This window comes from Lotus japonicus, chromosome 2 (genome assembly GCF_012489685.1).
Source record: "Lotus japonicus ecotype B-129 chromosome 2, LjGifu_v1.2".
Taxonomy (NCBI): domain Eukaryota; kingdom Viridiplantae; phylum Streptophyta; class Magnoliopsida; order Fabales; family Fabaceae; genus Lotus; species Lotus japonicus.
The window spans coordinates 70,321,078-70,349,077 of NC_080042.1; the positions used below are offsets into that span (position 1 = coordinate 70,321,078).

At 36.1% G+C, this 28,000-nt stretch overlaps 1 protein-coding gene across 1 annotated transcript; it reads right to left on the reverse strand.

Moving 5' to 3' along the window:
• Position 1: 1 nt before the first annotated feature.
• LOC130739187 (nuclear pore complex protein GP210) lies at positions 2-28,000 on the reverse strand. The gene is made up of 36 exons (XM_057591423.1): positions 27,561-28,000; positions 26,071-26,336; positions 25,460-25,626; positions 25,135-25,351; positions 24,223-24,569; positions 23,005-23,184; positions 22,661-22,790; positions 22,428-22,576; positions 21,767-21,878; positions 21,087-21,673; positions 20,584-20,707; positions 20,214-20,488; positions 19,294-19,401; positions 19,025-19,087; positions 16,916-17,107; positions 16,152-16,211; positions 14,936-15,004; positions 14,563-14,709; positions 14,357-14,476; positions 9,943-10,062; positions 8,873-9,028; positions 8,724-8,786; positions 7,691-7,824; positions 6,659-7,070; positions 5,351-5,453; positions 5,148-5,260; positions 4,408-4,479; positions 3,186-3,261; positions 2,408-2,515; positions 2,145-2,286; positions 1,979-2,062; positions 1,679-1,895; positions 1,350-1,416; positions 982-1,073; positions 799-859; positions 2-678 (listed from the first exon to the last, which is right to left on the reverse strand). The coding sequence occupies exons 1-36, from the start codon at positions 27,737-27,739 to the stop codon at positions 317-319; spliced, it is 5,874 nt and encodes a 1,957-aa protein (XP_057447406.1). The 5' UTR covers positions 27,740-28,000; the 3' UTR covers positions 2-316.

The window sequence follows — 28,000 nt, forward strand, 5'->3', positions numbered from 1 at the left end:
ATTATTATAAATATGAATATTAATTAGAATATTGTAAGTTGGAGAATGGAACTATTACATTAAAAAAATAATCTATTTGGAGAAGCAATAAGGTGAAATGCAATTACAGATACACGTGCAAGGAAATGTTTTACTACACTAAGCTAACAATGGGACAAGTATTTAATGTAATCTCACATAATGACAGTTTACATTCCTAAATTTACACAACTACATGTAGTGACCAAAATTGACAGTTTGAAAATTTTACAACATTAATGAATGCAAGATACTGTGCACCTGTGTCAGCCTCTGACACGGTATCATAGATAGGAGTCTAAAATGTATTCTGTGGATTCACCCTTCTCCTCCCTTCCCGTTTGTAGTATGGAGTTTCATCGATCGTTCTCCGTACATAGTCTACAAATGGTTGGGGTGTCCGAGGAGACATTTCATTTGGAACACCTGGGCTGCTTCTTTCAGGAGTTGTAGGAGCTCCAATGCTGGCAGTGACCGGAGCACTTGTTTGCTGAGATCTATCTGGTCTGTCCAGGAATCCCAAGAAGATAGCAATTGAGAAAATCAACAGCAGGATAGACCCAAGGATGCTAGCCCAGAGGGTTTTATTTATGGGTACACTGGGTAGTACTGTTTCCTCCGGTTCTGGTTCGTAGCTTATGTCTATTTCCAATCCCTGGCCTGTAATAATACGGGTAAAAGAAAGATTCTGACATATACTTAATCATTTTCCTTTTTAATGAAAAAAACCATCAATTGCTGATGGGAATAAAGTCATTAAAAACTTCAGGAATACGTAACCATTAGCTGGGAGTGTGATGGTGATTTTGTCTTTGAATCTCTTGGCTTTCAGCAGTTTGACCTGGAAATATGGACAAGAAAGAAAAAAAACCTAATTGTATAAATATAAATTGAAACATTGTTGAATCTGTCTAGCTGTGGGAATCAGTTCAGCGGTTAGTTGTGAACTTTTAGAGCACTTACCTCGTACTGTGCAAACCCTCGAAGGCCAAAATCTTCTTTCTGAATGGCACTGATCATAATCAAATCTCGGTAACGCCAGTGAATTTCAACATCTGTAATAAGACAGCCAAATAGTTAGTATTCGTATGGTAGAAGACAATGATTATATATCTGTATCGACGTTGCCCTCAACATGTGATGATGATAGCTATTGTCGTGAGGAAATTAAGGGCAACTTAGTCCTTTTCTCTTTTTCTTTAACCATCCTAGGGAGGGGCCTTTTTGGGGTGGAGGTAGTTCTAGTCATCTTGTCATATGAATGAAAAAAATAACATTGCAATGATGCTCCTTCATCTACCTAAAAGATGTAGCATGGTTTGCCATCTTACCAGTATTTCCCAAGATTGTCATGTAAGTTTTGTTAGAGCCAGGTGTCAGATTCAGCTGCATTGGACTCTGAGGGGAGAAAAAATGAAAATGAAAATACTAAACATCATAAAAAAATTTACATAATGTTTCACAATCAGATTGAGGGTTTCTACTGAATTTGCAGTACAGCACATCACAGGCACAAAGGAGGGCAACTTCATCAAGATATTACCAACAATACATAGCATCATTCAACCTAATCAAACACTTTTTTCATCATGAAGATATGTACTTCGAGGCAATGAGGTGGAAAAGAATCATGGGATTTTGCTTTGTTGGCACACCATACCTTGCCCATCTCCATTAAAGAAAATCCTCCAATAAAAAGTGTCGATGCAGATCCAGAAACATGTTCGTGTTCTTTAAGAGAGGCATATATGGAGAGAGATACATCTGGTCTCATGCCTTCTAACTTCGGTGCTGAGTGTACCAAATGCTCTGGTGAGTGAGGGAAAAATAGGCAATATGAGTTGCCAGAGTCCAAATCCAGCCACGGTTTCACGTACCTTCAGTAAATCGATGTAGAAGATATAACTAGAATGAATTGATTATTTAGGGTACCAGATAAGTAAGAGTAAGATCGAGATACCCCACAAATGGCGGATCTACTCTACAATCAAATGAAATTCTCTTGTTTCCTCCAGCTGCACCTAGCCTTTCACCATAGGTATTGCTATTGCAATTGATTCAGTCACAAAAAGAGTTAGAGGTTGCCATTTAAACCAAGTTCATGTCTAGAGTTATAGTTTACAAACCTGAACTTCACAGAGAAGTTGTATCCTTTAGCAGGATATGGAACATTAGTTAACATCCCTTTTGGAGCATCCACAGAAACACTATCTCCTTTTAATACTGTAATTGTTGTTTGCAGTTTGGACTTTGCATAATGGAAAGATACTGTTCATAATAACGTATTTCAATAGGGAGTTGTATAGTTGTTTATTAAGCAAAAACTCAAGAAATGACAAGTTAACAACTACAAATTCATCTTTTGTACTTAAATATTGCTATTCTTCACCTTGGGCTGAACCTTCCCCAGTAGCTTTGGCCACCCCAGATAATGGGTCAACTGATATTACACTTCCATTTGTTGTAGACCAATGTCCAGAAACTTTATCACTCAAACCTAAAACATGAAGATAAAAATGACATTATCCTTCCTCCAGAAATACAGAAAAGACAAAACATCATATTCATACTATCTAACTAGAATTAAGTTAGTGATTCCGTTATACAGTTCTATCATCTCCCCCTTATTCTCTACAATTTCATTATTCAATTCTAACATGCCCGATGAGAAATTTGAGAAGATTAGCAAGACTGCTCTTCCACCCACCCTATTTTGTTGTAATTCTTCAGAAATTGTTAATTATTTTTTAAATATTTTTAATCCACAGGGATAAATTGTGATAAGTTTAGGAATCACATTCCAAATGATATCCATTTAGTTCACAAAGGCCATTAACCCCAGCCTAGAAACTGCAACACACCCATGACAAAATATCTAGCTGAAGTCACCCGTGGATTTCTGATCCATCAGATTCCGAGCTAATGACCAATGTTTCTAGTCTTTTATAAATCAGTTTCATTCACCAGAGCATATAGACTTAAACCAAAAACTACATCATCCGCAGTGCCTGCCTCAACCCTTGATTTGTCTCCAATACCATGTTCTAAACTAACTTGCTTAAGTGAAGGTAAATAAAAGGTTTAAAATTAAAAAAATATATTATGAGAGAAGACATTGTTACAAGAATAAATTAACAGCAACAACTAAATAGTCAATATAGCCACACCTTTTATGCTTAAGTTGAGAGGACTTCCTATGTGAAGAACTGGATTTGGAGGATATATTTGGGCACCGACTCTAATCTGCAGGGGGAAAGGAAGATTTCAGATAGACGGAAGAAGAGGAGATATAAGATATAAATAGAAGGATGAATAGTGCACATAAGAGAATAACTTGCCCATAGGGATGTCTTTAGGTAGCAGTGAGAAATAAATTAATGGTAATAGTAAGGCAAATGACACGTACAAGCTCCAGTGTCCAGTGTGCTTGTCCATCATTGATCTTTAAACAATTAGGTGTCTGATTTATTTTCAGTTTTGTTGTTATGTTTCCATTAATAATTAGAAAAGTTTTACCTTGTTACTTTGTTTTTAGGTTTTCAAGAATTTGCAAATAAAGTCTTGTTTTCATTTGCAACATCATGGAAAAAGGAAAAAACAGCGACAAAATGTACCATTTTTTCAATTTTAAACAAAAGCATATGAACTGAATGAAAACCAAAAACAAATGAAGAGCGACCTCAAGGGCAACAATGTGTTTTTTATCTCCTATTTTTATTAATAATTACAAAAAGCCACCTTACATCTGGAAATAGTAAAAACAACATTTTAAGTGTTTTCACCATTTCCTATGCAAATCTTGAATACAAAATGAAAATAGTGACATTCTTATAATTGTTAATCAAACCAGGAAATAAATTAATACAAAAATAAAAAAGAGTACTTAAAAAACGAATCATAAGTTTTTCAAAAATTATGCATGATAAATATTTTTTGATAAATGCAGAGAAATAAACAACCACATGAGGATCAGGTACCCTAATAGCAAAAGCTACATGGAGGGAAAAAATCATTACAAAATTATCCCCAGTCCTTCTCATTTCAAGATGATTTCACTTAACATATCATACTCATGGAGTCATTGTTACAATGGAAATGTTATTAACTGGATCATGCATGTGGATATCACATCTAATTAAGGTTAAAAGTTATATCTTAGGTTTTGTTTCTCAGTAGCAAACAGAGATAGTAGAGAAGGAAGTCAGATCAGCAGTAGCTAGGTTTTTGAAAAGATAAATGAACTTGAACAAAAATAGAAGCATGTGTGTATTAATAAAACACTTCTTATTGTCATAAAAGTATGGATTGCAAAAGTTTATCATATGGCATAAGAAATCAAGATATGTATCAGGAGCCTGAAGTGCTGGGCAACAAACAGCAAATGCTTACCAGCATATAGTCTGACTTCTGCGGAGCGTCACTAATTGTCATACGAACAAGAGCTTTACCATGCCGAATCGCCTTCAACCAGGAATAAGTGAGGAAACAATTTCATTAATTTACTCAGCTGAGCAAAGTAGTTCAACAGACCAGACAAAAAATCTGGCTAGACTGTAAATAAACAGTGTTTATTCCAATGCCATGAAATCACAGATGCTCTCTTCAAGTTACATCATAAGGATGATTAAAGTGAATTAAGACTGATTGTGATGCACAATGTGTACTCAACTTCATTAGAGACCAAAGTCGCATGATAGGATTTTTCAACCATAAAAAAGGCAAAACAATTGTCACGAACCAACTATATTTAAAATTATGTTTTCAGACAAACATATGAATGGTTTTTATGTAAAGCATGCTCCCTCACTAAGAACCCTTTGGGTGGTTAATGTGCAAGCCCATCCATGTGTTGAAATTAAACTTTTTATCAACAGAATAAAGGCAGCAAGGTTCAAACTTCAAATAACCTAGTCATAGACACCTCAATACCATGTCATGAACTAATTATCTCAAAGTTTAAACTTTAAAGTGAAAGACTGAAAGCACGTGATTGGTTTTAAATCTGACAAAAATAACTCCAAAAGTCTATGAATGTCCAAGTTCCAGGTTCTTGTGCTTTTCTCAAAATTCAAAGAACATGGAGAAACCGAGAAAGAAATACTATTTCTAATAAAACCCATAAAAAGAACCTTGATATGGACATTCCCTTTTCCATCAGATGTTTTGTTAATGTAGAGAACATCGGGGTAGTTAGTTTCAGCAAAAAAAGGCAGAGCATTGTATGCTTCATAGAAAGGGCTTCCTGTCAAAGCACAGTAAGAAACAATAAAAGATGAGTACTTTCACTCCAAAAGTTCCTACACGCGAATCATTATTAAGGGAGCATTGATACCTAGAGCATCATAAAAGGTTGTTGGGAGATCAAGTTCTGCACCAACTGCAAGGTCAATCACTTTGAGGAGAACCTCCTTACTGGCTATTCTAATTTGAGTCACCTGATGATAATATAGAAATTATGATGTAAAGATTAGAGTTTCCCAACAAATAGACATGTCAAGAATGCAATTAACATGGGCAATATAATAGATATACTTATCCTGCTGAGACAGAAGCAAATTCTGAAGGGGGAGTAGCAAATGCAAGTATTGGATAGATTCTGGGTTTGACCATAATGGATGGACCAGAAATAAACTATTTACCCATTTATTTTATGAAAGTAAGAATCATTAAATAATGTTCCAACGCATTCAATTAAAAATATATTACAGTATACCATGAAATTTATTAAGATTTTTTTCCTCTCTTATCCCAAACATGTAGGGGTATTTTTTTAGACACTAGATTTCAATTTCAGTTGGATGCCTGTAAATTTAATAGTTAGTAATAAAATATCCAGTGGATGTCAAAACCTAGGTTGTCAATCCCGGCGGGGTCCCGCGAGGTCCCAGTGTCCCATCCCATCTTGGCCAAGTACTGCAACGACCACCACAGTCCCATCCCACTTCGCTGTCCTGGCTGTCCCGGCTGGGATCCCAGCCCATTTCCCGGCATTTCCTACGCGATCCTAGCGAGACAAAGAAGGGTCTAACGTTTTCAAAAACGTCCTCCAATTTTAAACGTTGGGGGTGTTTTATTTCCAGGTTTTGGTGACGAAAAAACAACCCTAGATGGGAGGAAGAGATCGACCCTCTCCTCACTTCCTCTTCTTTCTTCATCCTTGCTCTCTCTCAAGACCTATGACTTTTATTGCTAGTTTGCTACTAAGAAAGTATGAATATGTTATGAATTTCAAGTAATATTTATCATTGATTGTGTGTATATATATGGTATAACTTATATAAAATATAGACTAAAATTCACTATTCCAGCATCCCGCTATCCAATTTTTGGGGCTGGCCGCTATGCGCCGAGATCTGCGATTGACAACATAGGTAAAAACATGTTTTGACATGCTAAGGCTGCCACTAGCATGTCAAAAATATGTTCTAATATAGTGATAGCGCAGCTCTATCGTATCCCTATTAATGAAAACAATGTAAAAATTGGGGAATATAAGTATAAAATCAGTAAATGTTCTAAAGACTAACTGTGGCAAAGCTAAAGTTGACATCTGTAAAAGACAGCACCAGTAAGTTCTACTCTCACATGGGTGCTAATAAGTGGCCCCGAATCAACAGTAAGTGAAGGATAAATTACATACCTCAGCAACCTTGACACAAGAAGCAATCTCTATTCTTCCTGTGATACGATCATTAGCTTGAATACATGCAAGAGCATTACTTTCTGCTGTTTTAATTCTATCCCCATCAATGAATATGGCATCGTTCTGCAGAGCAGCATTTTTCTCTAAACTTCTCAATAAAGAATACTTGATGGTTCCTTTGCGGTTCTGACTATCATATTGTGTATAAGATTCTGAGGAGGAAGGCAAAAGGCTTGTAGTTGTATAATAAGGAGGCAGAATCCAAGTTATTGGGACTCCCAAAGCCAAGGGAAGATCCGGAACCACCGTTACGGATAAAGATGAACTGTAAAACTTTGACTGTGTCTTCGACCCAAAATTTGAAAGTTCACATGAGAATGACACAGTAACATTGGTCTTGCCTGCAGATCTAACCCCAACAAAAATTATGGCACTGAATTACATATTCATCTACTCTGCCTTTTATTTATGATAATTCATATATTGACCACCGGTTGTAATTAGTGAATCATGCGTACACTTCTATTATTACTATGGGAAGGAATTAATTTTAGCAACCAAAAATAACACCCAAACTTTTTCCAACTGCATGGATCAAACAAGCCACAATGCCTTATCATGAATCATGTCTACAGAAAAACCAAGCAAACTACATAAAACCGATATAAAGTTCAGAAGATTCTGTACCAATGATATGTGAACTGGAAGCATAATATCTTGACCAAACAACCATACACGGATGATCAAATTTAAAACTTACTTAATTATCATATGATATGACTACTTAAAACTTACTTAATTATCATATGACCACTTACGAATTTGACGTGACTTTTAAAACATGACAGCACATATGAAGACAATGAGAAATAAGAGGCATTAATCCTGACCTTACAACTATTCATGCTCTCACCTAACGTACGCAGGTGGGAGCATTTATAGGATACCCAAAAGACTAGTGCACATTATGTGTTTTACATATCTATAACATGCTATTATTCTCAACAAAAATCATGTTTAACTTAATACCTTCCATGCAAGACGTTAATAAAGCCAAAGTCATTCTCATCAAAGTAACCAGTAACTTGACTTTCTTCTGAAGCTGTAAACTGGATGCCATATTTATCAACATGCAAGCTCTCTGTTACCTTGAAACTCAACACCTAAAGAAACAAATCAAAGTCAATATTCTTAATATTATCTTACATCATTTGAGTATGACTTTCTTTGGAGGAAATTGATTAGTAAAGATACATGGAGAGCAACAACCGACAGAATACTTCCTTGACGCAACAGATTTACACCCCATGAAGGGGAGTGGTAGGGGCTCGGAATGTCATGCTCAATCAGTCTTTTATTATTAGGTTGGGAAAATGTCTACATTGTTTTTTTGGGCATGATTTCTGGTGTGTCAAGTTTAAAGTTTCTCCCAAGTTTGCTAACTATAGTAGCTGATATATTAGCTTTGGTATCTATTATACTTAGGGTTAAGAATGGAATTATGCATTAGACGGAGTCTGTTGATAATGAGGGAATATCATTGTGGTAGTTTAGTTTTATATCTTAGGGTTGATAGTGATATTTTTGCAGTTCCATAACTAGCAAGCACAAACTTTATTTAGTTTGGAATACCTCCATCTTGATGCAGCAGTTGATAATTATTATATTCCTGTTGATGCAATTCTAATGCAAAGAAGGGTCAGTATATGTTAGAGAATACTTTCAGACTGGTTTTAGTGGTCTATATATGATTTGATGGGAATACTCATATCTAACAGTAAGGACAAGTTTCAGAAAGAGTTTGTAAGCTTTGTTTTCAAAAAGTTGTTTCATTTAGATCACAGCAAACTTTCCTACTAATTCTAATGTTTCTTAGTGTAGTTTTCCCCTTGTAACATGACTTTTAGGCCATAATGGTCTTTTGATTCCTAGGATGTATAAATATTGCACCCTGTGTGTACTTGATTCCACAGCACTGGTGCCCTTAATACATTTTTTCCTGTATAGAAAGGACAAAAAACTGGTATTGAAATGAAAAGATAATTTGAAGATAAAGACAAACCTTTTCATCATCAATAGTCCACTTGTAATTTTTACATAGCTCATAGAAAGAAAATAAATTTCCCTGACAAAACCAAAAAGGTGATCAATATTAAGATTTGAAATACACAAATAAACAAAAACTTCTCATTTTTTTATTTAAATTGTTACCTCAGGAAATAGCGGATAAATTGGCAATGTGCGGCCAACCCCAAGTTGTTCACTCTGCGTGTGCAATGTGATAGTAGATGGAATTCCCACCCTTAAAGTACTCCTCGCATCACAAATCACAGTATTGCCTTTCACAAAGACACTAGCAAGAATGGTCTGACAATAGTAATGAGGTCTTGGATTAGACTTAGAAGTTATATCTATCCTAAGCACATATGCTTAAATGTAATAATGAAAAACAGTAAACAGGAAATTGAGAGAAATTCTGATGTTCATAGAGAAGATTACAAGAGTAGATCATATATAAATATATAGAGAGAGAGCTAGAACAAACTGCCTATACTTACAGCTGTTATAACTACATAACAGCATCAACAACCACTAAGAGACTTAGAACAGCTTCACTAACAGAATTACAAAAAGTATATTAAAACCGAGTGATAACTACACTCTAAACTCTGCACCTGCAAACTCAAGGTGGCTGATCAAGTGAAAACTTGTCATCCACATTGAGTTTGTCTCTGAAAGTAGCAAACTGAAGGGGAAACGAAACCTTTGAAAGAATATCTGCCCGCTGATCCAAGGAGGGAATGTGATAGAGCACTAACTTCTTAAGACATTATTTAACATCTGGTTTATTTGAAGTAAACGGTTGAAATAATCATCACACGTGTTCCATCTTCCTTTAAAAGAAGGAAAAGGAGAGAGCATATGTTCAGAAGATACAGTATGGACTGCAAAATCAGAAAAAGAATAGGGATGGTGATAGAGGTGGAGGTCAAATGAAGAAAATGGGCCAATTCTTTATAGTTGAATCGTGGACTATATATATATATCTGGAAAGTTTATTCCAGAGAGATGTGTTAAAGAGGTATGGGGAAGTAGGTACGCATGAGGTGGAGAAGAGAAAAATATTTCCAACACGGGGTCTATTTGGGAGATAGCTGGCGCTAGACAATCAGTTAAATATGCATATGCATTGTAGTGTATACTTCATAACAAATTAGAAATAAAAATAAGCAAACAAACTATAGAACAATATTAAGTCTGAACAGAATTTCACATCTTACTGTGTTACCAAGAGCAACTGCCGAAAGCCTTCCAGAATACTTATCAATACTTGCAATTTTGTCATTTTCAATAGCATACTCAACATGACCACTGAGAGTCGGGCCGCCTTCCATGGTAAACTAAGAAAATAAATAAAATAAAATGGTGTCGTCATAAAACCAAGAAAAAGTGAGAAAACAATAGTATAAATAGTCACACTAGCCCAATATTGAAGAACCAAATTGTAAAGATAAACAATCACCAAACAAGACATTTAAGACAAGAGAAAGTAAGGATCAAACACTTGTGAGCAAGAACTGAGATGCTTCACGTGGCTTCTGCTAACTAGCTCATGAACTAAGTACATTTTAATAGACACCCTACTAAACTCAATAGCTAATCTTGAAACGAATAACAAATGATCTATAGGGAGTCAAGTATATTATGGATATTAATTCAAATATTAAATCTAGCTAATAGATAGTGATATAGTGCTATTAGATAGAGGCTAGAATAAAAGATAATAACTGATTTAGTTATTATGATAAGAAGTTATCTTTTAGTTATCTTCTAGTAAGTTAGGTCTTTTATATAAGACATGTATTGCTTTCAGTTTTAATTAAGTCAATAATATATTTTCCCTCGATCTCTCTCTCTACTCTTTCACGTTATTCTCTATTTTCTCCAACAACTTGGTATCTAGAGCACGTTCCGATTCTTGGACCTGCGGGTCGTGAAGATTGAAGCTGAGTGTTTCAATCTTGTTTAAACGGAGCCAAACACAACCTCTAATCGAAGCTGCGAGTTTCGAGGCCTGTGATAGGTTTGGTGGTTTAGGGTTGCTGTGAAACTGTGTGTTTCAAATCTGTTTGGCTCGGTTTTGTTGAAGTGCGACTCTTCGAGTCTCGTCCTTCATCAGAATTGTAATTCTGCGATTCTGAAATTGGTGGAAGCTGCGAGTTTCAGAGGTTCCTCCCCTACACGCTGTGAATCTCGATTTTGATCAAGAAACCGAAACCCTCACGATGGCAAGTAACAATCTGCCGGGAGTAAACCTCCCAGTTCTAACTGATAAGAATTGGGATCGATGGAATTCTCAGATGAAAGTTCTATTTGGGTTTCAAGATGTTCTTGATGTTATAGAGAATGGGTTTCAACCACTGACCCAAGACATGACTGAAGAACAGAAGACTCTTCATAATGATATGAAGAAGAAGGATTGTAAGGCGATGTTTCTCATTCATCAATGCGTGGATGATACGCATTTTGAAAAAATAGCAAATGCATCTTCAGCAAAGGAGATGTGGGACATTATACAGAAAGTTCATAGTGGCAGTGACAAGGTAAAGAAGGTAAAGTTGCAAACTCTTCGAAGACAGTATGAAAGTCTTCAGATGGAGGAGAATGAAAAGGTTGGTGAATACTTCACCAAGATCCTAACCACTGTCAATTTAATGAAGGGCTGTGGAGAAAAGATCACTAATGTGATGGTGATAGAGAAAATCATGAGGTCCTTGGCTCCCAAATATGACTACATCGTAGTGGCAATTGAGGAATCTAAAGATGTGGACAGCATGAAGATAGAAGAGTTGCAGAGTTCATTGGAAGCACATGAGATGCGCCTTGCTGATCGTAATTCTGTGAAAGTTGCAGAACAAGCTTTGAAGGTTGGTCTGGACAATCATGATGACAAAAAGAAGAAGTGGACAGGCAAAGGAAAGTCCGGCAACAAGTCAAAGTGGTCTCAACATAATTCTGACAAGCCAGAATCGTCCAAAAGGAGGGGTGAATCTCCGGAGAAAGGTGGCAATCAGAGGAAGACTGATAAGAAGAATATTGAATGCTACAAGTGTCACAAGATGGGACACTACTCCTATGAGTGTCGCACTGGTAAACCAAAACAGCAGAAGAATGCAGACAAGGAAGCTTATGCAACAAGGGAAGATTCTGATGAAGATCCTATAATGCTAATGGTCACAACAATGAATTCAACAGGGAGTGATGAAAGTGATGAGGACAATGATTCTGCACCTTTATCACATGTTCACCAAACTAATTCTGAGGCTTTACCACATGATGATCAGGCTGATTCAGATGGTTCTGCAAACTATGTTCCAAGACCTCAAAGGCAGAGGAATAGGCCTGAAAGATATAGTGAGTATCAGACAGTCCCTGACCATGCAGTTAATGATGAAGGCGATCTGATTCACTTTGCTTTGATGGCTGACGCTGAGCCATTGCATGTGGAGGAAGCTCTTGCGAAACCAGTTTGGAAGGCTGCTATGATTGATGAGTTGAAAGCAATTGAGAAAAATCAGACCTGGTCTCTGGTCCATTTACCTACAAATAAGCACAAAATTGGGGTTAAATGGGTGTTCAAACAGAAGTTAAATCCTGATGGTTCTATTGCTAGGCACAAGGCAAGGCTTGTGGCTAGAGGTTTTCTACAGAAACCTGGGCTGGATTATTCTGAGGTTTTTGCACCGGTGGCAAGGATAGAAACCATAAGACTAGTGGTTTCCATTGCTAGTGCAAGAAACTGGCCTATTTTTCAGCTTGATGTGAAATCTGCATTTCTAAATGGACCTTTGGAAGAAGAGGTTTATGTGAGTCAGCCTCCAGGATTTGAGATACAAGGAAAAGAGAACATGGTTTTCAAGCTCAGCAAAGCCTTATATGGCTTGAAGCAGGCCCCACGAGCATGGAATAAGAGAATTGATGGTTTCCTCCTTCAGCTCAAGTTTCATAGGTGCTCTGTGGAGTATGGTGTATATGTCAGAAAGAGTCATGGAGACACTGGTTTGCTACTCATCTGCCTATATGTAGATGATTTGTTGATAACTGGGTCAGATCCTAAAGAACTTGATGAGCTGAAGCAGATTCTGAAGTCTGAATTTGAGATGTCAGATTTAGGAAAGCTGAGTTACTTCCTGGGCATGCAATTCGAGTATACTGCAGCAGGAATTTTCATGTACCAGCAGAAGTACATCAAAGACATACTGAAGAGGTTCAACATGGGGAATTGTCATCCAGTAACAACTCCATCTGAAGTGAATATCAAGTTGAGGAGGGATGATGAAGGGGATGTTGATGCATCTCTGTACAAGCAACTTGTTGGTTCACTCAGATTTTTGTGCAACTCAAGGCCTGATATTTCCTATGGTGTAGGACTCATCAGCAAGTTCATGTGTGCACCTAAGAAATCACATTTGGCTGCTGCCAAAAGAATTTTGCGGTATCTGCAGGGTACTACAGATTATGGAATATTGTTTCCAAGGCAAAAGGAGCTTGGAAAGGAGCTGGAACTGGTTGGCTACACATATTCTGATTATAGTGGTGACTTTGATGACAGGAAAAGTACTTCTGGGTACTTGTTTCAGCTGCATGGAGCTCCAATCTCCTGGACCTCAAAGAAGCGACCTATCATTGCTCTTTCCTCATGTGAAGCTGAATACATAGCAGGGTCCTTTGTTGCCTGCCAAGCTGTTTGGCTTGAAGAACTGTTAAAAGAAATGGGTTTTGTGACTAAGAAGCCAATGGAGCTGATGGTTGACAACATCTCAGCAATTAGTCTTGCTAAAAATCCAATTTCTCATGGAAGAAGTAAGCACATTGAAGTCAGATTTCACTTTCTGCGTGAACAAGTGAATGGAGGGAAGCTGGAGCTGGTGTACTGCCCCACTGATGAGCAGAAGGCAGATATCTTCACCAAGCCTTTGAAGACTGAAAGATTTGTGATCTTAAGGAAAGAGATAGGTGTAGTATCTCTTGGGTATTTGAATTAAGGGGGAGTATTATGGATATTAATTCAAATATTAAATCTAGCTAATAGATAGTGATATAGTGCTATTAGATAGAGGCTAGAATAAAAGATAATAACTGATTTAGTTATTATGATAAGAAGTTATCTTTTAGTTATCTTCTAGTAAGTTAGGTCTTTTATATAAGACATGTATTGCTTTCAGTTTTAATTAAGTCAATAATATATTTTCCCTCAATCTCTCTCTCTACTCTTTCACGTTATTCTCTATTTTCTCCAACAAAGTAAACAAATAACCTAGTAGATTACATGAACCATGAACCGATAAGTCAAATTGCAAGCACTTAGTTTGCCCAAAGAAAAGTAGAAGAAGCCTTGGCGCAAAGACTGGAGCTGCTGTCTTGTGACTAAGAGGCCGCCCCACACCCTAGTCGTGAAATCAACCTCATGCAAATGCAAAAGGCTGCTTACAGTAGACCCACACTGGGTCTGACCTCTCTCCTAGATCTTGCAATGAAGGAAGCTTTTTAGTACCAAGTTGCCCTTTTTCATATTCAAAAAAATCAACTTTTCCATTTCCAACCAAAATATAAACAAGAAATACAGAGAAATTTATTAGTATATGAGCTTTTACCAAAGTTCACACTCCCAAGTTAAACTTGTACGAAACATACCACGTATGATGCACCGGGTAACAGGAAAATATCATGAGGGTGTATTCTTGGGGCTTTATATACTTCCACCTTAATAGCTTGACTTTGAATTACATGTCCAAAATGTTGTATAGTACTGACCTGATTTCAATAAATAATAACATAAGTCTATAATGAATTTTGATTCAGGTGACGTACAAGATTATAGAGACTGACAATAGACTTACATAAAGGGTTGTAATTCCAAGATGCGTTCCCTTTATTTTAAAACTTGCTGCATTAACATGACCGCCAACAAGGCTTGAGAAATTGTCAGTATCCACCAGCTCAATTATACTATCCTCAACATTTACATGAAGATTCATGTAAACAAACTGCATCAGTTTCAAATATAGAAAACTTGCTATCACATGCTCTTACGCACGAATATGGGGAACATAATATTCAAAAAGAGTAAAAGACAATGAAAATGATAAGATAATAGTCTTGCTGAACATATTTACTGAAGTAAAGTTGCATATATGTCCCTCAAGATCAGATTAAAACAGGTAAAGGACTGGACTGTAGCTCCTAAAATTAAATAGGGAAAACAAGTCAAACCTGAGAAGAATGAAAACTATTTCCACCATTAGTACCGGCGGTTAAGTATATAGTTTGCAAGCTTCCTTCCTGTAAAGATCAGAATAGCACATCATAGTAGAAAAATTCTAGGTTGGACACATATCCACTTATAATATTTAGAAATGACTAAAAAGAGAGCAAAAACTATAGATGTCAGCTGAATGGTGGTGCTGGGGGTGTCAATAAACTGATGTAGGAGAAGTATCCCAAGAATACTCCTTAACCAAGATAAGCCTAGTATTCCTTTTAGTGCAGAGTGTTCCTCCAGCTCAAACTAAGATATTCTATTGAACGGAAAATTGTATATCAAATTATTAATGATCAAATGCATCTAGACATTTATCCTGAAGGTTATACACCCCCAAAAAAGACAAACAATCTAATAATTATATTCCAATTCTAAGCTAAAATAAGATAATCCCAACATTAGAATAAAATCCCTAAATACTAAATAAAAGTACCCTAATTGTAAAATTAAAATGCTAAATAAATAATAAACTCAATAAACCAATCTAAATCAATTATCATTCTACTCTCCACCACCTCTTTCAAAGATCTAGATGAAGTTCAGCCATGAGTTGTCCCCATATCATTGAGAATTTTTCATACGGGGAAAGAAAATATTGCTTCCTAATCACCAATAAAATAGAATTCATGTGGAATGCAATAAGGAAGGTTTCCCTTACACGCAAGTGGCAGCCTTTATCCTTCTCTTAACTAGTGTTTTCATTTCTTCCCCACATTAAACAATCCAATTTCTTCCACATCCAAGCTTTATGTGTTTACTCTCCAAGGCAAATTGCAAAGACAGATTGAGTTCTCGAGCCTTGCCAGTCAAGAAAAAAATTCATTACTATGTCTAGTGAATTTGACTCCATGGGTTTTATAAGAAAGAAGGAACACCCCAAAGCCATCAATAATGTTGGTTGTTAACAACTAGAGACAAGCAATGATAGAAATGTGGTCAATCAATTGTGGATTAAATTCTATTTTTTCTTCTCATAAATGAGAAATATTAGTCTGGTTTAGGAAGGCTACAACAATGTTATTCAGCTTTCTTTTGATTTCTCTCCACCTGTTATTTAGTAAGACCATTATGTATGTAATGGATGGACACATCCAATAAAATCTCATGTTTAAGTCATTTTAGATAAAATAAAAAATATAAACAAGAAAATTTTAGAGAAAGACATACCATCAGGCTAATCTCTTCTCCTGACTTGATCTTAATCCAGTCTATATCTGCAACTTGGACCTGCAACATTCAACCATGTAAGAATCAAACGTTAAACAACATCATGCAATGATCAGACACCTGGACCAAGTTGTGTTGCAGTACAGAAAACAAACATGCAAAATTCAAATACTATTTGCACCGGTAGGCGAAAAATTGAGCTCTTATTACTTTCTTCCCCACCAAGATGGCAAGCTTTAGTAGAAAAAAATTGAGGTCAAAATTAGATAACAAAAGTTTTTCCCCACTGGGTGGAAAGAAGGTTAGAATGAGGTAGAGCCATATAAACTAAATGTCATTATTTTGGTACACCTAACAGCAGCTCCTTAAGAAAAGTAAACGGAGTGTATGTTAAACTCTTTCTATAAATCAATTCGAAAATATATCTCTTTCTATACTAAACTAATAATAACGAGACAAGGGAAATGATATTTCTTGTAAGCAGGAAATGCGTTAAACTACAACCAATTAAGACATTTGGTATTGATATTTAGGTATGAAAGACACATCAGAGAGCATGGCTTGCCAGACAAAAATAATTGCATAAATAAGCACACAAGAAAAAGGTGATAGAAAATTAATCATTCTAACAGAATGGGTTATATTATAACAATGTATAAATTTTAAAATCCTCTTATCGATCGTAAAACTACTGCAGGGATATCAAAACCAAGCAGTTTCCTAAAATTTAAAGCAATTCATAATTGGGGGAAAACGGAGCTTACCAGTGCAGACGCTCTGAGTGGAGGAGTAAGCCCAACATCATATAAAGTCAGATTAGCTATCCCTAATCCTTTAGGGGACAAAATCAGTTGTAGGCATTCTAATCCTGATGGAGGTTGAATAACTTCAACAACTTGAGAATCATTTGTAAGAGCTTCCAAGAAACAGCTCCCACCAGTAATTGACAAATTAACCTGGAGGAAGATACACAACAGAGCAAAAACCTTTTTAAGTTCTAAGCAAATGCACTAACAGTTGACTTTCATGAACAAAAGCAGTATGCAAGACATATTTGCATAACAAATGGGCAATAAAAAGCAGGTTAGAGTACCATGCACGATAAAGACCTGCATTTGAAAGGGAAGAAGGTGGAACCACCTCCACCCACACCACAATATATATAAGGCTTCAACTCAAATATGCCCCGTGGGACAAAAACATCAATCGTGTAGGTTTAATGAGGGTTTCGCTTCACTATTTTCTGGTATTTAAGCATATGTTGGTAATTAATTAAATTGTCAGTAACAATTTTAAAATTGGGTTAAACATGCTCTTCTACTTCCAGAGTACAATTCATTCCACTCTCTTGGTTTCATGTAACAGTATATAATATACTGTGGATGGTTACGGCACAGTGAGATTTATTACATTGCCCATCAATTGTAAGTTTTAACTTTCATATCAAAGACTAATCATTTTTAAAAAAATGGAATTTCACTTAAGATGAACAAAGTTGATGAGCTAGTTGACTATTAGCATCCTTCAAGCTAAAACAATTCTACCAAAATATGCAATCATGATCTATTTTTACATGACTAATAATATACAGTGCAAAGGCCTGTGCCGAAACTCCAAGGCATTGTTTGGTTCAAAGGAGGGAAGGGGAGGGGAGGGATTTTAATGGTGGGGAGGGGAGGGGAGGGGAAGGGAGAGGAGGGATTTTAATACTTATTACGTTTGGTTCATATGAGGGGAGGGAAGAGAAAATAACTTATTTTTATTTGATTCATGAGGGGAGGGAAGAGCTTTTATAATTAAAATTATTTTTATACCCTGCATTTTTATAATTCAGCTAGAAATTTTTGAGACCTTGCATACTGATAAAACATATATAAAACAAATGAAAACTTTATAATCAAAATTTATAATAAAAAATGAAAAGAAACTTTATAATCAAACTTTATAAACCTTACAGTCAAACAAATCAAAACTTTATAATCAAAATTTTAAAACCGGTAAAGTTGTTTCAATCAAATGGCAATGGGAAAAAGAGGTGTTAGTGTTACCAGTTTGATATACGGGTTTTAAAATATAGCATGAAACAACAGACAAAGTTGTATGATTCACAGAAGCATTTTATCAAACAGGTGGGGTACACACAGGTAAAACGAAACAGAGAGCAATTAACAAGGAGAACTGTGAAAAATTCAAAATGGGTTTGCGGTTTTCCATACGTTGCTGATTTCGTCGATTAGAAGAGGCTCTTTCTTTTGCTGGGTATGCGTGCGGGGGAAGAGGTGGATCACTGTGAAAAAAGAAGAGAGAGAGGAGGGTGTGGGGAGAAAGAAAATTGGAATTTTTAAATTTGTGCAGGGTTATTTTTGTCCGAAATTTATTTCCCCTCCTAATTCCCCCCCTTTTAGGGGGAACAAAAAATTGAGGTTTGAGGGATTTTGCTCCCCTCCATTTCCCTCCCCTCCCTTCCTAAAGTTTGAACCAAACAAAATCAGTTTTTAAAAATCCCTCCCCTCCCCTCCCCTCCCCTCCATTCACCTCCAACCAAACAATATGCAAAAGATCCATATTCATTAAATCTATGATACCCTATGATTATATTGTAGCCAACCATAATATAATCGGATAAAATATTGCTCCAACAGGATTGTGCAGATGAAGCCTACAGCAGAACATCAACAAATAACTACTGAGGAAACACTTCCATGCTATAATAGTAGATACATGAAAACTTATCCAACTTCTCATAAAAGAATAAAAAGCATATCAAGAGTACAGCCACAGAAAATGTAATCTTCACACAAAAATTAGTAATTCTAGGTCCCTCTGAGGTATGGTCAACCGACATGGGAAATATCAACAAGTAAGGGTGTTACCTTTGCATTAGGATTGAAATATATCAAGTTGAACTCCGGATCAACTCTTAGGGTAGAAACAAGCTGCATTGTTGCAACAATATATAAGAAACTTCTCAGGACAGAATAACAACAATAAGAATATCTAGGTGCTGCAAAATCCCATCATAAGGATGGAACTGCAGAGAGAAGATGTAAAACTTGACCATGAATCTTATAAACTAATCGATTTTAATCAAGTAAAAGAACCACTTTCAAATTGTAGAAAATTTAATTCCAACAGATTGTACCTGTAAACGAATTGCATCTGTCAGCACATTTTCAGCTTGAGAAAACTGGTGAAATGTATCATCTCTGAAGCTATCAAGAAAGCCAGTAACAGTAGCACGAACAACACACTACAAGACAAAAGTCACAAAACATTTAAGGTAACTTCAGTTAACCATACATTAGGACAACTTAAGTAAAATAATGTAATTATTTACTGAACAAGAGTTAGCAATTAGGGGTAAATTTACACAAAACTTCACAGCAAGATACACACATGATAAAGGACCCAGTAAAAATTAGCACACTATTTATGCAACAACAAACTTTGAGAATTAACAGACAAGAGTCCCGTGTCATGTCAAATAGCAGCAATAAGCTTATTATTATACCATAACTTATCAGCAGATTTTTGCACTCATGTATAAATCACATATGTGACAACAACGTAAACAATCTTAAAGCATTCATTAAGTATGTGAATAAGGTAGTTTAGAGATTCCTCAACCAAAACTATTTTGCAAGTAAAGAGTATCAGATTGATGAAATCGAGTCAAGATTTACATCAAACTGGTAAGGTAAACATAGTACGATATGACCATCAGGCCAATGATAATAAATAACCACTGAACAAATAACAAAAATACTCTACAGAGATTGCCTACGCCCAATTAAGGAAATTAAAATATTAAATATTGACAAGTTAAACATTAAAACATTGATATAGACTCATTGTTAGTACTAACTACAGAGTATAAGTGGGGATGTGTAAACTAAAATGGTGTTCAAAGGCAAATCAAATAAATTAAGTTTTTGGAACAGCAAGTTATCACACAAAACTCCATTGTTAAACTACGAGAAGGATTCAAAATTTCAAATATGGTTAGAACTTAGAAGACAGAAAGTAAATAAAATGAAAAAATTATTATGATTCTCTCAGTACCAATCCTGATTCGTTTTGCAAAACCAAAAATCTCTCCCAATTGTTGGACTTCACGGTATCAAAAGCATAATCCCAATATGCTAATCCATCGCAACTGCTAAGTTCCCACCTCACACTGAGAGAAGATGAGTTTGCAAAAGCTTCTCCAGAATCACTAATACCAGCTGCAGTTATCCGAATAATGCGCCCATTTGCCACAGTAACTGGGGCATCACGAAGTCTACCTGAAGTACGCTCAGCTTGAGCGGCTGCTCTAATAATTTCACGTTCATTTACTGGAAAGCACAATTCAATTAAGAAAGAGAAAACTGAAAAATTGTGTTGTCAATGACTAAAACTCATTGTGATCATTGTGTGAAATAATACCAACCTGGTTCATCAGCTAAAAGTACAATAGAAGAAGGAATGGTACATATCACTGACAACCGAGCTTCAGCTACTGAAGGCAGAGGGTGATCATCCCCAACCAAATTTCCACGTTTAAAAAGAAGTTTCTGAGTCAATTGAAACAAAAAAAAAATTATTATTTGCCGACCTTTGTGTCAAGTCAAATATTCCAGTGCATTCTAACAAGAGAAAATTGAAACATGAAGCAAAGTGAGAGAAAATAGAGAGAGAGACTACTGAGATGTCTAAATAAGAGATTTCCTATTCTCTACCATATTCAAATATAACTGGCAGTATTCATATAGCTGTTTACAGTTGGTCATTTAGCTGTTTACAGTTGGGTTTAGAATAGAATTCTGCTACAAGCTACTAAAGAATTATGTGGCAGCCACTAAACTAACTAAGACATTAACGGACTAATGCTCCACACATACTGTACACCAACACCAGGAAACTTTCTACTAAGAAAGGAATACAGATACTTACAAAGGTACCCAGTGTTTGACATAAAATTCCATACGAAGTCCTATAGTCGTCAGATACACGATGCACAAGGAGACCATCTTCAGCCAGAGCATTCTCTTCATCCAAAACTTCCACAGTTTCAGTGAAATTAACACCTTTGTCCCACCGTTCAGGTCCACCGAAAAGTAGCAAGTCTAAATATGTCCCAGGGACAAGATATAACTCCTCCAAGCTATGTGATAGCTTATTATCATCTGCTTGAGCCGAGTCAAACCAGTAGCCACCAAAGTGGTTCCCGTCACCTGCCTGATATACAACAAGGGGCTGATATGCCGCAATTCGCAAAGATGCTTTTAAGACAACTGGACCAAGACCGTATTGATTATGTTCTTTAGAAAGTATGGCATGGATCACAGCTTGACTAGGATTAGAAGCATATATGTGTGTCCAAGAACAGGGAAAGCCATCAGCTGATGGATGGAGCTGACTATACGGCGCTGTTTCCAAGTATGATAACTCCTGAGTTGCATTAACAATTACAAAAGACTCACTTCCAGTTTTCCACTTTATCAAAGAATTGAATGCATCACATCTGTAGAAAAAGGCACCTGCACATGAAACTTCAACATAACCAAAAATGCCAAGCAGTATAGTTACTAAATGAAAAAGAAACTTCACAATATCCTCAAATAGGGTGTCACCATTTACTGCTTTCATTGTCACAGCAGCTTGAAGATGAGAACCAACAACAGTTTCTACAGGAAAATTGTGAAGCATAACCATAGAAGCTGGGATGGAGACTTCAACGAGAACCTATAAGGAAATAATAATACAAAATTAAAACATGGACAAATTGTATAGACATCCAAAGCGTTTTAAAAAAATAAATATGAATATTTCATGGATAGATAGAAAACAGACAAACGGCCAAGGAATGTCTGACAGAAAACACATCTTGGAATATTTTATAATAAGAAAATCATCCCATTATCATCAGACAGGGGGTATTTGTGACAGAGTAGCAGAGCAACTGCGAACTGCATGATTGAGGAAGGACTGTTTTGGTACTGGATCCCATCATAATTCAGAAATCCTAAGAGGCAGAAAACATTTCAAAATAATCATCAACTTATAACCATCTCTGGCTTGCCCAAGCAAGCTCACCATGGTTGGCTCCATTTAATGCTTGACCCCTTCATTAGCCTTAAAATTTTAAACAGAGGATGAAAGAAATACTCCAAAGAGATGAATTCAAGGTTCAAATCAAAGGAAATTTGGGTTTAAGGATCCAAGCATAATCAAATCTACAAAAGATATTTGGTGCAAATAAATAAAATTATATATCCACCTTAATTATATTACCTCATCATAATTTAGTGAATCATATACAGATAACACTTTAATAGTAGCTTTACCAGGCTTCTTTGCCTGGACAATACCAGAAGCTGACACAGATACAGTGGATGTGTCTGAGGACAACCATTTGTAGTCACTCACTGTTTTTGCACAACCTACAGCACGGAGGGGGATCAAAAGTATAAGTACATCAGAAATAAGCTAGTTATTTCAGATAGCATATAGAAAAAGCTTCCAACCTCCTATAGCCTTTAACTCAACATCCTGATAAACACCAGGGACCCAGGGCAGTAAGACAACTCCACTTTCATTGTCCAAGGTGAACTTCACTTGGTCACAAACCATAACTTCTTGCACGACTTTGATAATCTACAAGGTTTAAAAAAATAAGTGAGATCCTGAAAAGGCACAAGAATGTTACTAAGACTACAAAGCAACATATAGCGTCTCTCCAACCCAAACAAAGAAGTAATATGTGATAACCACACAGCAAAATATGGTGTACCATCAAGTAAAAGAAGCTACAAATAATTGAGCAGAAAAAATTCAAAGAACAAGAAAGCTTTCAAGAAAGAATGATCACCTCCTTCCTGTCATCAGCCCCACCAGGATAGCTCAGAGAAGCCGTCAATTTTCCAAGTCCTGGAGAATAAGCTTCCAAAATTTTTGAATTCCGCCAACCATGTTTTAAGGCAATATCATTTGAAACCCAAGATGTTCTCCAGTAATCAGACTGGTCATCATAAACCTTAACATCATCCTTCTGCAATACAATGAAGAATGCTATAAGTGGAAAACCATCAAAACAAACCCACAAAAGCAATTCCTAGGAAAGATATTGATTACAGACGAAATTCCCAATGCAGATATATAATTTATAAATAAAGCAGAAGAAAAAAGACTAGCAATGTAAGCTGAAAATATCAAAAAATGCCATGACCATGTTACTTGATGCCAATAGGCAAATTTGAATATGCATCCTGATCATTACAGTATTATACTATGGAGACTTAACGTACCTAAGTTGAATCATAATCTTGGTAGGGACATTATTTCACCAGTAATGTTTGACCTCTAATGGTGCAAGGATTAAAAAATGAATAAGCCATGGATAACATAACAATTAAATAGTAAGAGTTCTTTGTTTCAATAAACAACAGCTTTGTCTTTCTTAAAATATATTTATTGTCTTTAACCAATGAGGTTTGACTTGACTCAAATAGCAGGATCAAACAACATCAACAAAAAGGTTTCATGTAACTAGTCCTTTGTTGGCTGGTCATCCATAAAGTACAATTATTATAAACCCTTGCTAAGGCTTGTGGCATACCTAACCTTGGAATGGGGCACCCACCCTTCCCCTAAGCTTTTTCATACCCTCAAAAAGATTTAAAACTCGTTATTTCAGGTAGTAACCAACAGGTACATAGTGTTACAAAATCCATCTAAAATGTGGGATGACTTGTCTGCATGGTTATGGCTGCATACTTTGCTGTTACATAAGGGTTAGGAGTTTAGTACTGGCTAAGGAAAAGACAAAAACTGAAGTATGATGAATAAGCTAATTCTAGTAAATCTTCCTTTTTGCATGTTTTTCCCCTAAAACAAGGAAAACTTTACAATGTAAAAAAAGTATAATTTATTATGTAGAATGCTAACAGAAACATTAAGAAAAGTTGTCCTTAAAATCTGAAATCATAAAATATATAGGATCAATGCAGACCAGAGAAGAAAATTTAACAATATACAGATGCTTTACAGTGTTGCTATTAAGTAGTCAAAGTAGAATAATGCAAGCTACCTCTGTAATGTAAATCTCTTGTGTATCATGACCATGTGCAAAAACCTTTAATTGGATAAGATATTGATGGCCAGATACAACATACCAACGGGCCATTAGAGGAATAGATTTGATTCCTTCCACAAGATCACCAGAACTAGATAAAGGTGATAAATATAAACTTAAAGAAGCTGGTAGGACCACATTTAGTGAAGACACTTGTAAATGACCAGCAACCCTTGTATCTTCAACAATGACAGCTGTCATCCCCAAGTTCCACGCATATGCTAACCCTGTCTTTGAGTCAACCTGAGCCACCGAAGCATTTGAAACAGACCAGAGATGATGTGGTGAGGGTAAACTGACCACTGCAAAAGCCAAAGAAAGATATCGGTAAGGCTATTAAAAAAATCATAACAGGAAGTCATAAGTATAAAGGGATAATCCTACACAACATAAAGGAAAAATTTAAGGCACGGCTATAACACCTCCAATGCGGATTGGAACTGAATGATAGTAAACCCACTTACTAGCCAGCTAGCTGCCAAGCTACCTAAAATGCAGGAATAATAGATTACTATTTCATTCAAAACGCTTTTAGCCCAGAACACGCATGTCAGAGGAATGGAACTTATGAGGCTACACCCCTATAACCACTACAATGACAACAACCAAAACCTTTTTCCATCTGGTACCTCCATACTGTAACCACTCAATTGCATTTAAAACATTGTGGAATGCAGACAAATAAAACCTGAACTTTAGAAAGATGTTGGAGCAAAATTTCAAGAAAAGGGCTGCAAATCAGGAGTCTCATGAGTCATGAGTTATGACAAATTTATTCCTAGCAGCTAATTCTAAAATTAGACAGCATAAACATTCAATTAAAAGACTAACACAGATTTAAATGAAAAGGCAACAAATTAAGAAAACCTTGAGGAACATTTCCACGGATGACTTTCAGGGAGTAGGGAATGACTGAGCCAACAAGTACAAAAACCGGTGAAGGAGGACTAAGTGACATAGCTTCAGCTACGGTGAGAACAATCTCATCAGCCAATTTCTTTGACTGTGGCTCAAGCAAATGCACGGACACAGTCTCATGGCCAATCTCAGTTCCCTTTACTACAAAAAGATCTGAAAACACACCCTACAAAACAGGGCCAGGAAAAAAGGTTGAATATAATATTAAATGATATGCATTATTAGTTAAACAACAGCAGCTTAACTCATTTAAAGCAGCCAGTGGTACACTTACACTATCTTCAAGTTTTATTTGTATATCTAAGTCACCACAGAGCCCCCCACAATCACTGAGGGGAGAGTCCTTTAGAGGAACATTAACAATGTGATGGGGTGATCCATTAGCTTCAGGCATAAGGCTCCACATGAACTGTAAGCCAACTAATGAGGAAAATACATTTTCTGCAGCACAAAGAGAAGTTTAATAGATATTTTGAATATGACCAAGACTTAATTAAGGAATGAAAAAAATTAAATTAAGAATTAGTGAGGAAACAAACGTTAAGTTAGAAACAATCATATCAATAATTAAATGATGAATAGTTGATTGCCTAAGTCTATCAGGCTCAAAAGACAAAAGGAACAAAATAAACCCCACAGCGATTCTCACGCATATCCTGTATCAGGTTGCCTTCTTTTGTTTACTAAAGGTCTGTTCATACTCAAGTTTTCAACAGAAAAGATGGCAAAGAAAGCACATCAGCAAGAGAAAAATTATGTAAAGACAAGAAATTGAAATCAGAATACAGCAAAATATTAACATCAATCATATGGAAGAGGCATATAACGGTGTAGGAGTACAAAAATCCCAATATATGCACAAAATCAGTAATAACTCATGAATACCTTCATTATCAAAGGCACGGACGTGCAGCGTAGCAAGTCCGTCTAAATCAAGCTTAATAGAATTGTGAAATATCTGGATTCTGGATATGTTGTCAATGAAGACTTTGCAGCGAATCACAGTTCCGGTTTTCACATCTGCAGCATAAACAGCAGTCTCCTTCCTACCGCTATAAGGGGCGATTGACCGAAGCCTTGCACTAGTTGAGCACTTGTTGCTTGAATTATACTCAGGCAAAACAGACAGGATATCATGATGATCCCACGACCTAACAATTTGTTGCAAAGCTAAATAAATAAATTTTGCTAAAACATCAGGATCAACTCAATTACAAAATACTGCTCCCTCTGTCCAATAAAATTTGACGCCAACACTATTGATTTGTCTCAAATTATTTATAATTTTAGGAATCAGGAATATATTAATTATTTTTTCTAGCAATCAATACCCTTATTTATTGGTATCTCTTGCCACCAAACTACTACAATTACTTTAAGAGTAGCAATATAATTCATACTCTTTTGACTTTTCAGTATCGAACTACACTCTAACACATAAGGTTATTTTGGAAAAAAATAATAATAATTTATCATAGCAGTTAGTATTCATTCTCTAAAAATGCGTGCATTCTCAAAAATATATAAGTTATTTTTTTCAATAACACCCTTATTCATTGGTACCTCTCACCACCTAACTACTAAAATTACTTGAAGGGTAGCATGATACTTTGGGTGTTTAAGGTATAGCTTATTTGAGCTTATATTATAACACAAACCCTCATATAGGTGTTTGGTTAAACTTATGAAAATATATTATGGTCTACCAAGAGCTGATTTTTTATAAGCTTATCATATTAGCATGTAAACACACTTATAAAGTTATACCTACATATAAGCTTTTTTGAGCTTATTTCAATAAGTTTCTAAAATTAGTTTATGAATAACCACTTATGAGATAAGTGCTTACAATTAGCTATTCTCCATATGCCTTGGACTTTTCAGTATTGAACTACACTAAAACACAAATAAAGACATTTTGGTCAAAAAAATTATCATCGAAGCTAATATAATTAATCATTCTGTTGAGAAATCTCCAATTAACTAGAGATATGGCCAAGATAGCCCTTATACATGGGAAGGCAACCCTCAACTCTTGAGCTAGCTTTTGGGTAGCGTTAGGCCTCGCAAAATCTAATTCATTCTCTTAATATAACACGAGGATGGATGGCGTACAATCTACAACCAAAACAAACCAACGAACACTAATCGAAAAATCCGAGGAACATAGGAAACACTTGTATAGACTTTAGAATAAACAATTAAGCACCTGTTTGTTTGGTTTCCAAAAATGTTTTCAGCTTTTATTTCCTATTTTCACTTCTGATTACAAAATTATAATTTCCACTGCTTTCAAATACATAAAACAGTAAAAATCATAAAACTGAAGGCAGAGAGCAACAAAGTGAGATGAAAAATGAGAGATAGAGAGTGACCATGTGAAGCAACCGTCGCTTCCTTGAAGCCTGTACTCAACAGGGAAGGTCATTTTGGGCGGCAAGAGAAGGTTAACATCTGCAATGTGAGGACCAGAAGCAGAATGCAACGATGCAGCGTGTTCAACCAACGCCACCATCATCACCGCACAGCAGAGCAACAAGGCCATTTTCGCCATCGGTTTCTTCGGTGGAATCAGATCATTCACACGAACACGGTTTGCATTGCGCAGAGATGAAGAGTGTGAGAGATTGGAGATTGTGTTGGGGATTTCAGGGTTTAGGGTTTTGGTGATTTTGTGAAATGGAAGGGTTTAGGGTTTAAACTTTGAAGGTGGGGAAAGAAGTAACTGGTAGACACTGAACTGAAACAGTGAATCGCACTCGCATATATAAAATCTTTTCCCAATAGAAAGGAGATTAAAAAGTAGAAAGTAGTA

Excerpts from the sequence above, each read along its gene's own strand:
- LOC130739187 (XM_057591423.1), bottom strand. The coding sequence starts at position 27,739 with ATGGCGAAAATGGCCTTGTTGCTCTGCTGTGCGGTGATGATGGTGGCG. Across the intron at positions 17,108-19,024 it reads ATTTCAATCCTAATGCAAAG|GTTAATTTGTCAATTACTGG; the intron begins GTAACACCCTTA and ends ATCTTCCTCCAG. Across the intron at positions 10,063-14,356 it reads TACCCGGTGCATCATACGTG|TTTACCATGGAAGGCGGCCC; the intron begins GTATGTTTCGTA and ends TTATTTTCTTAG.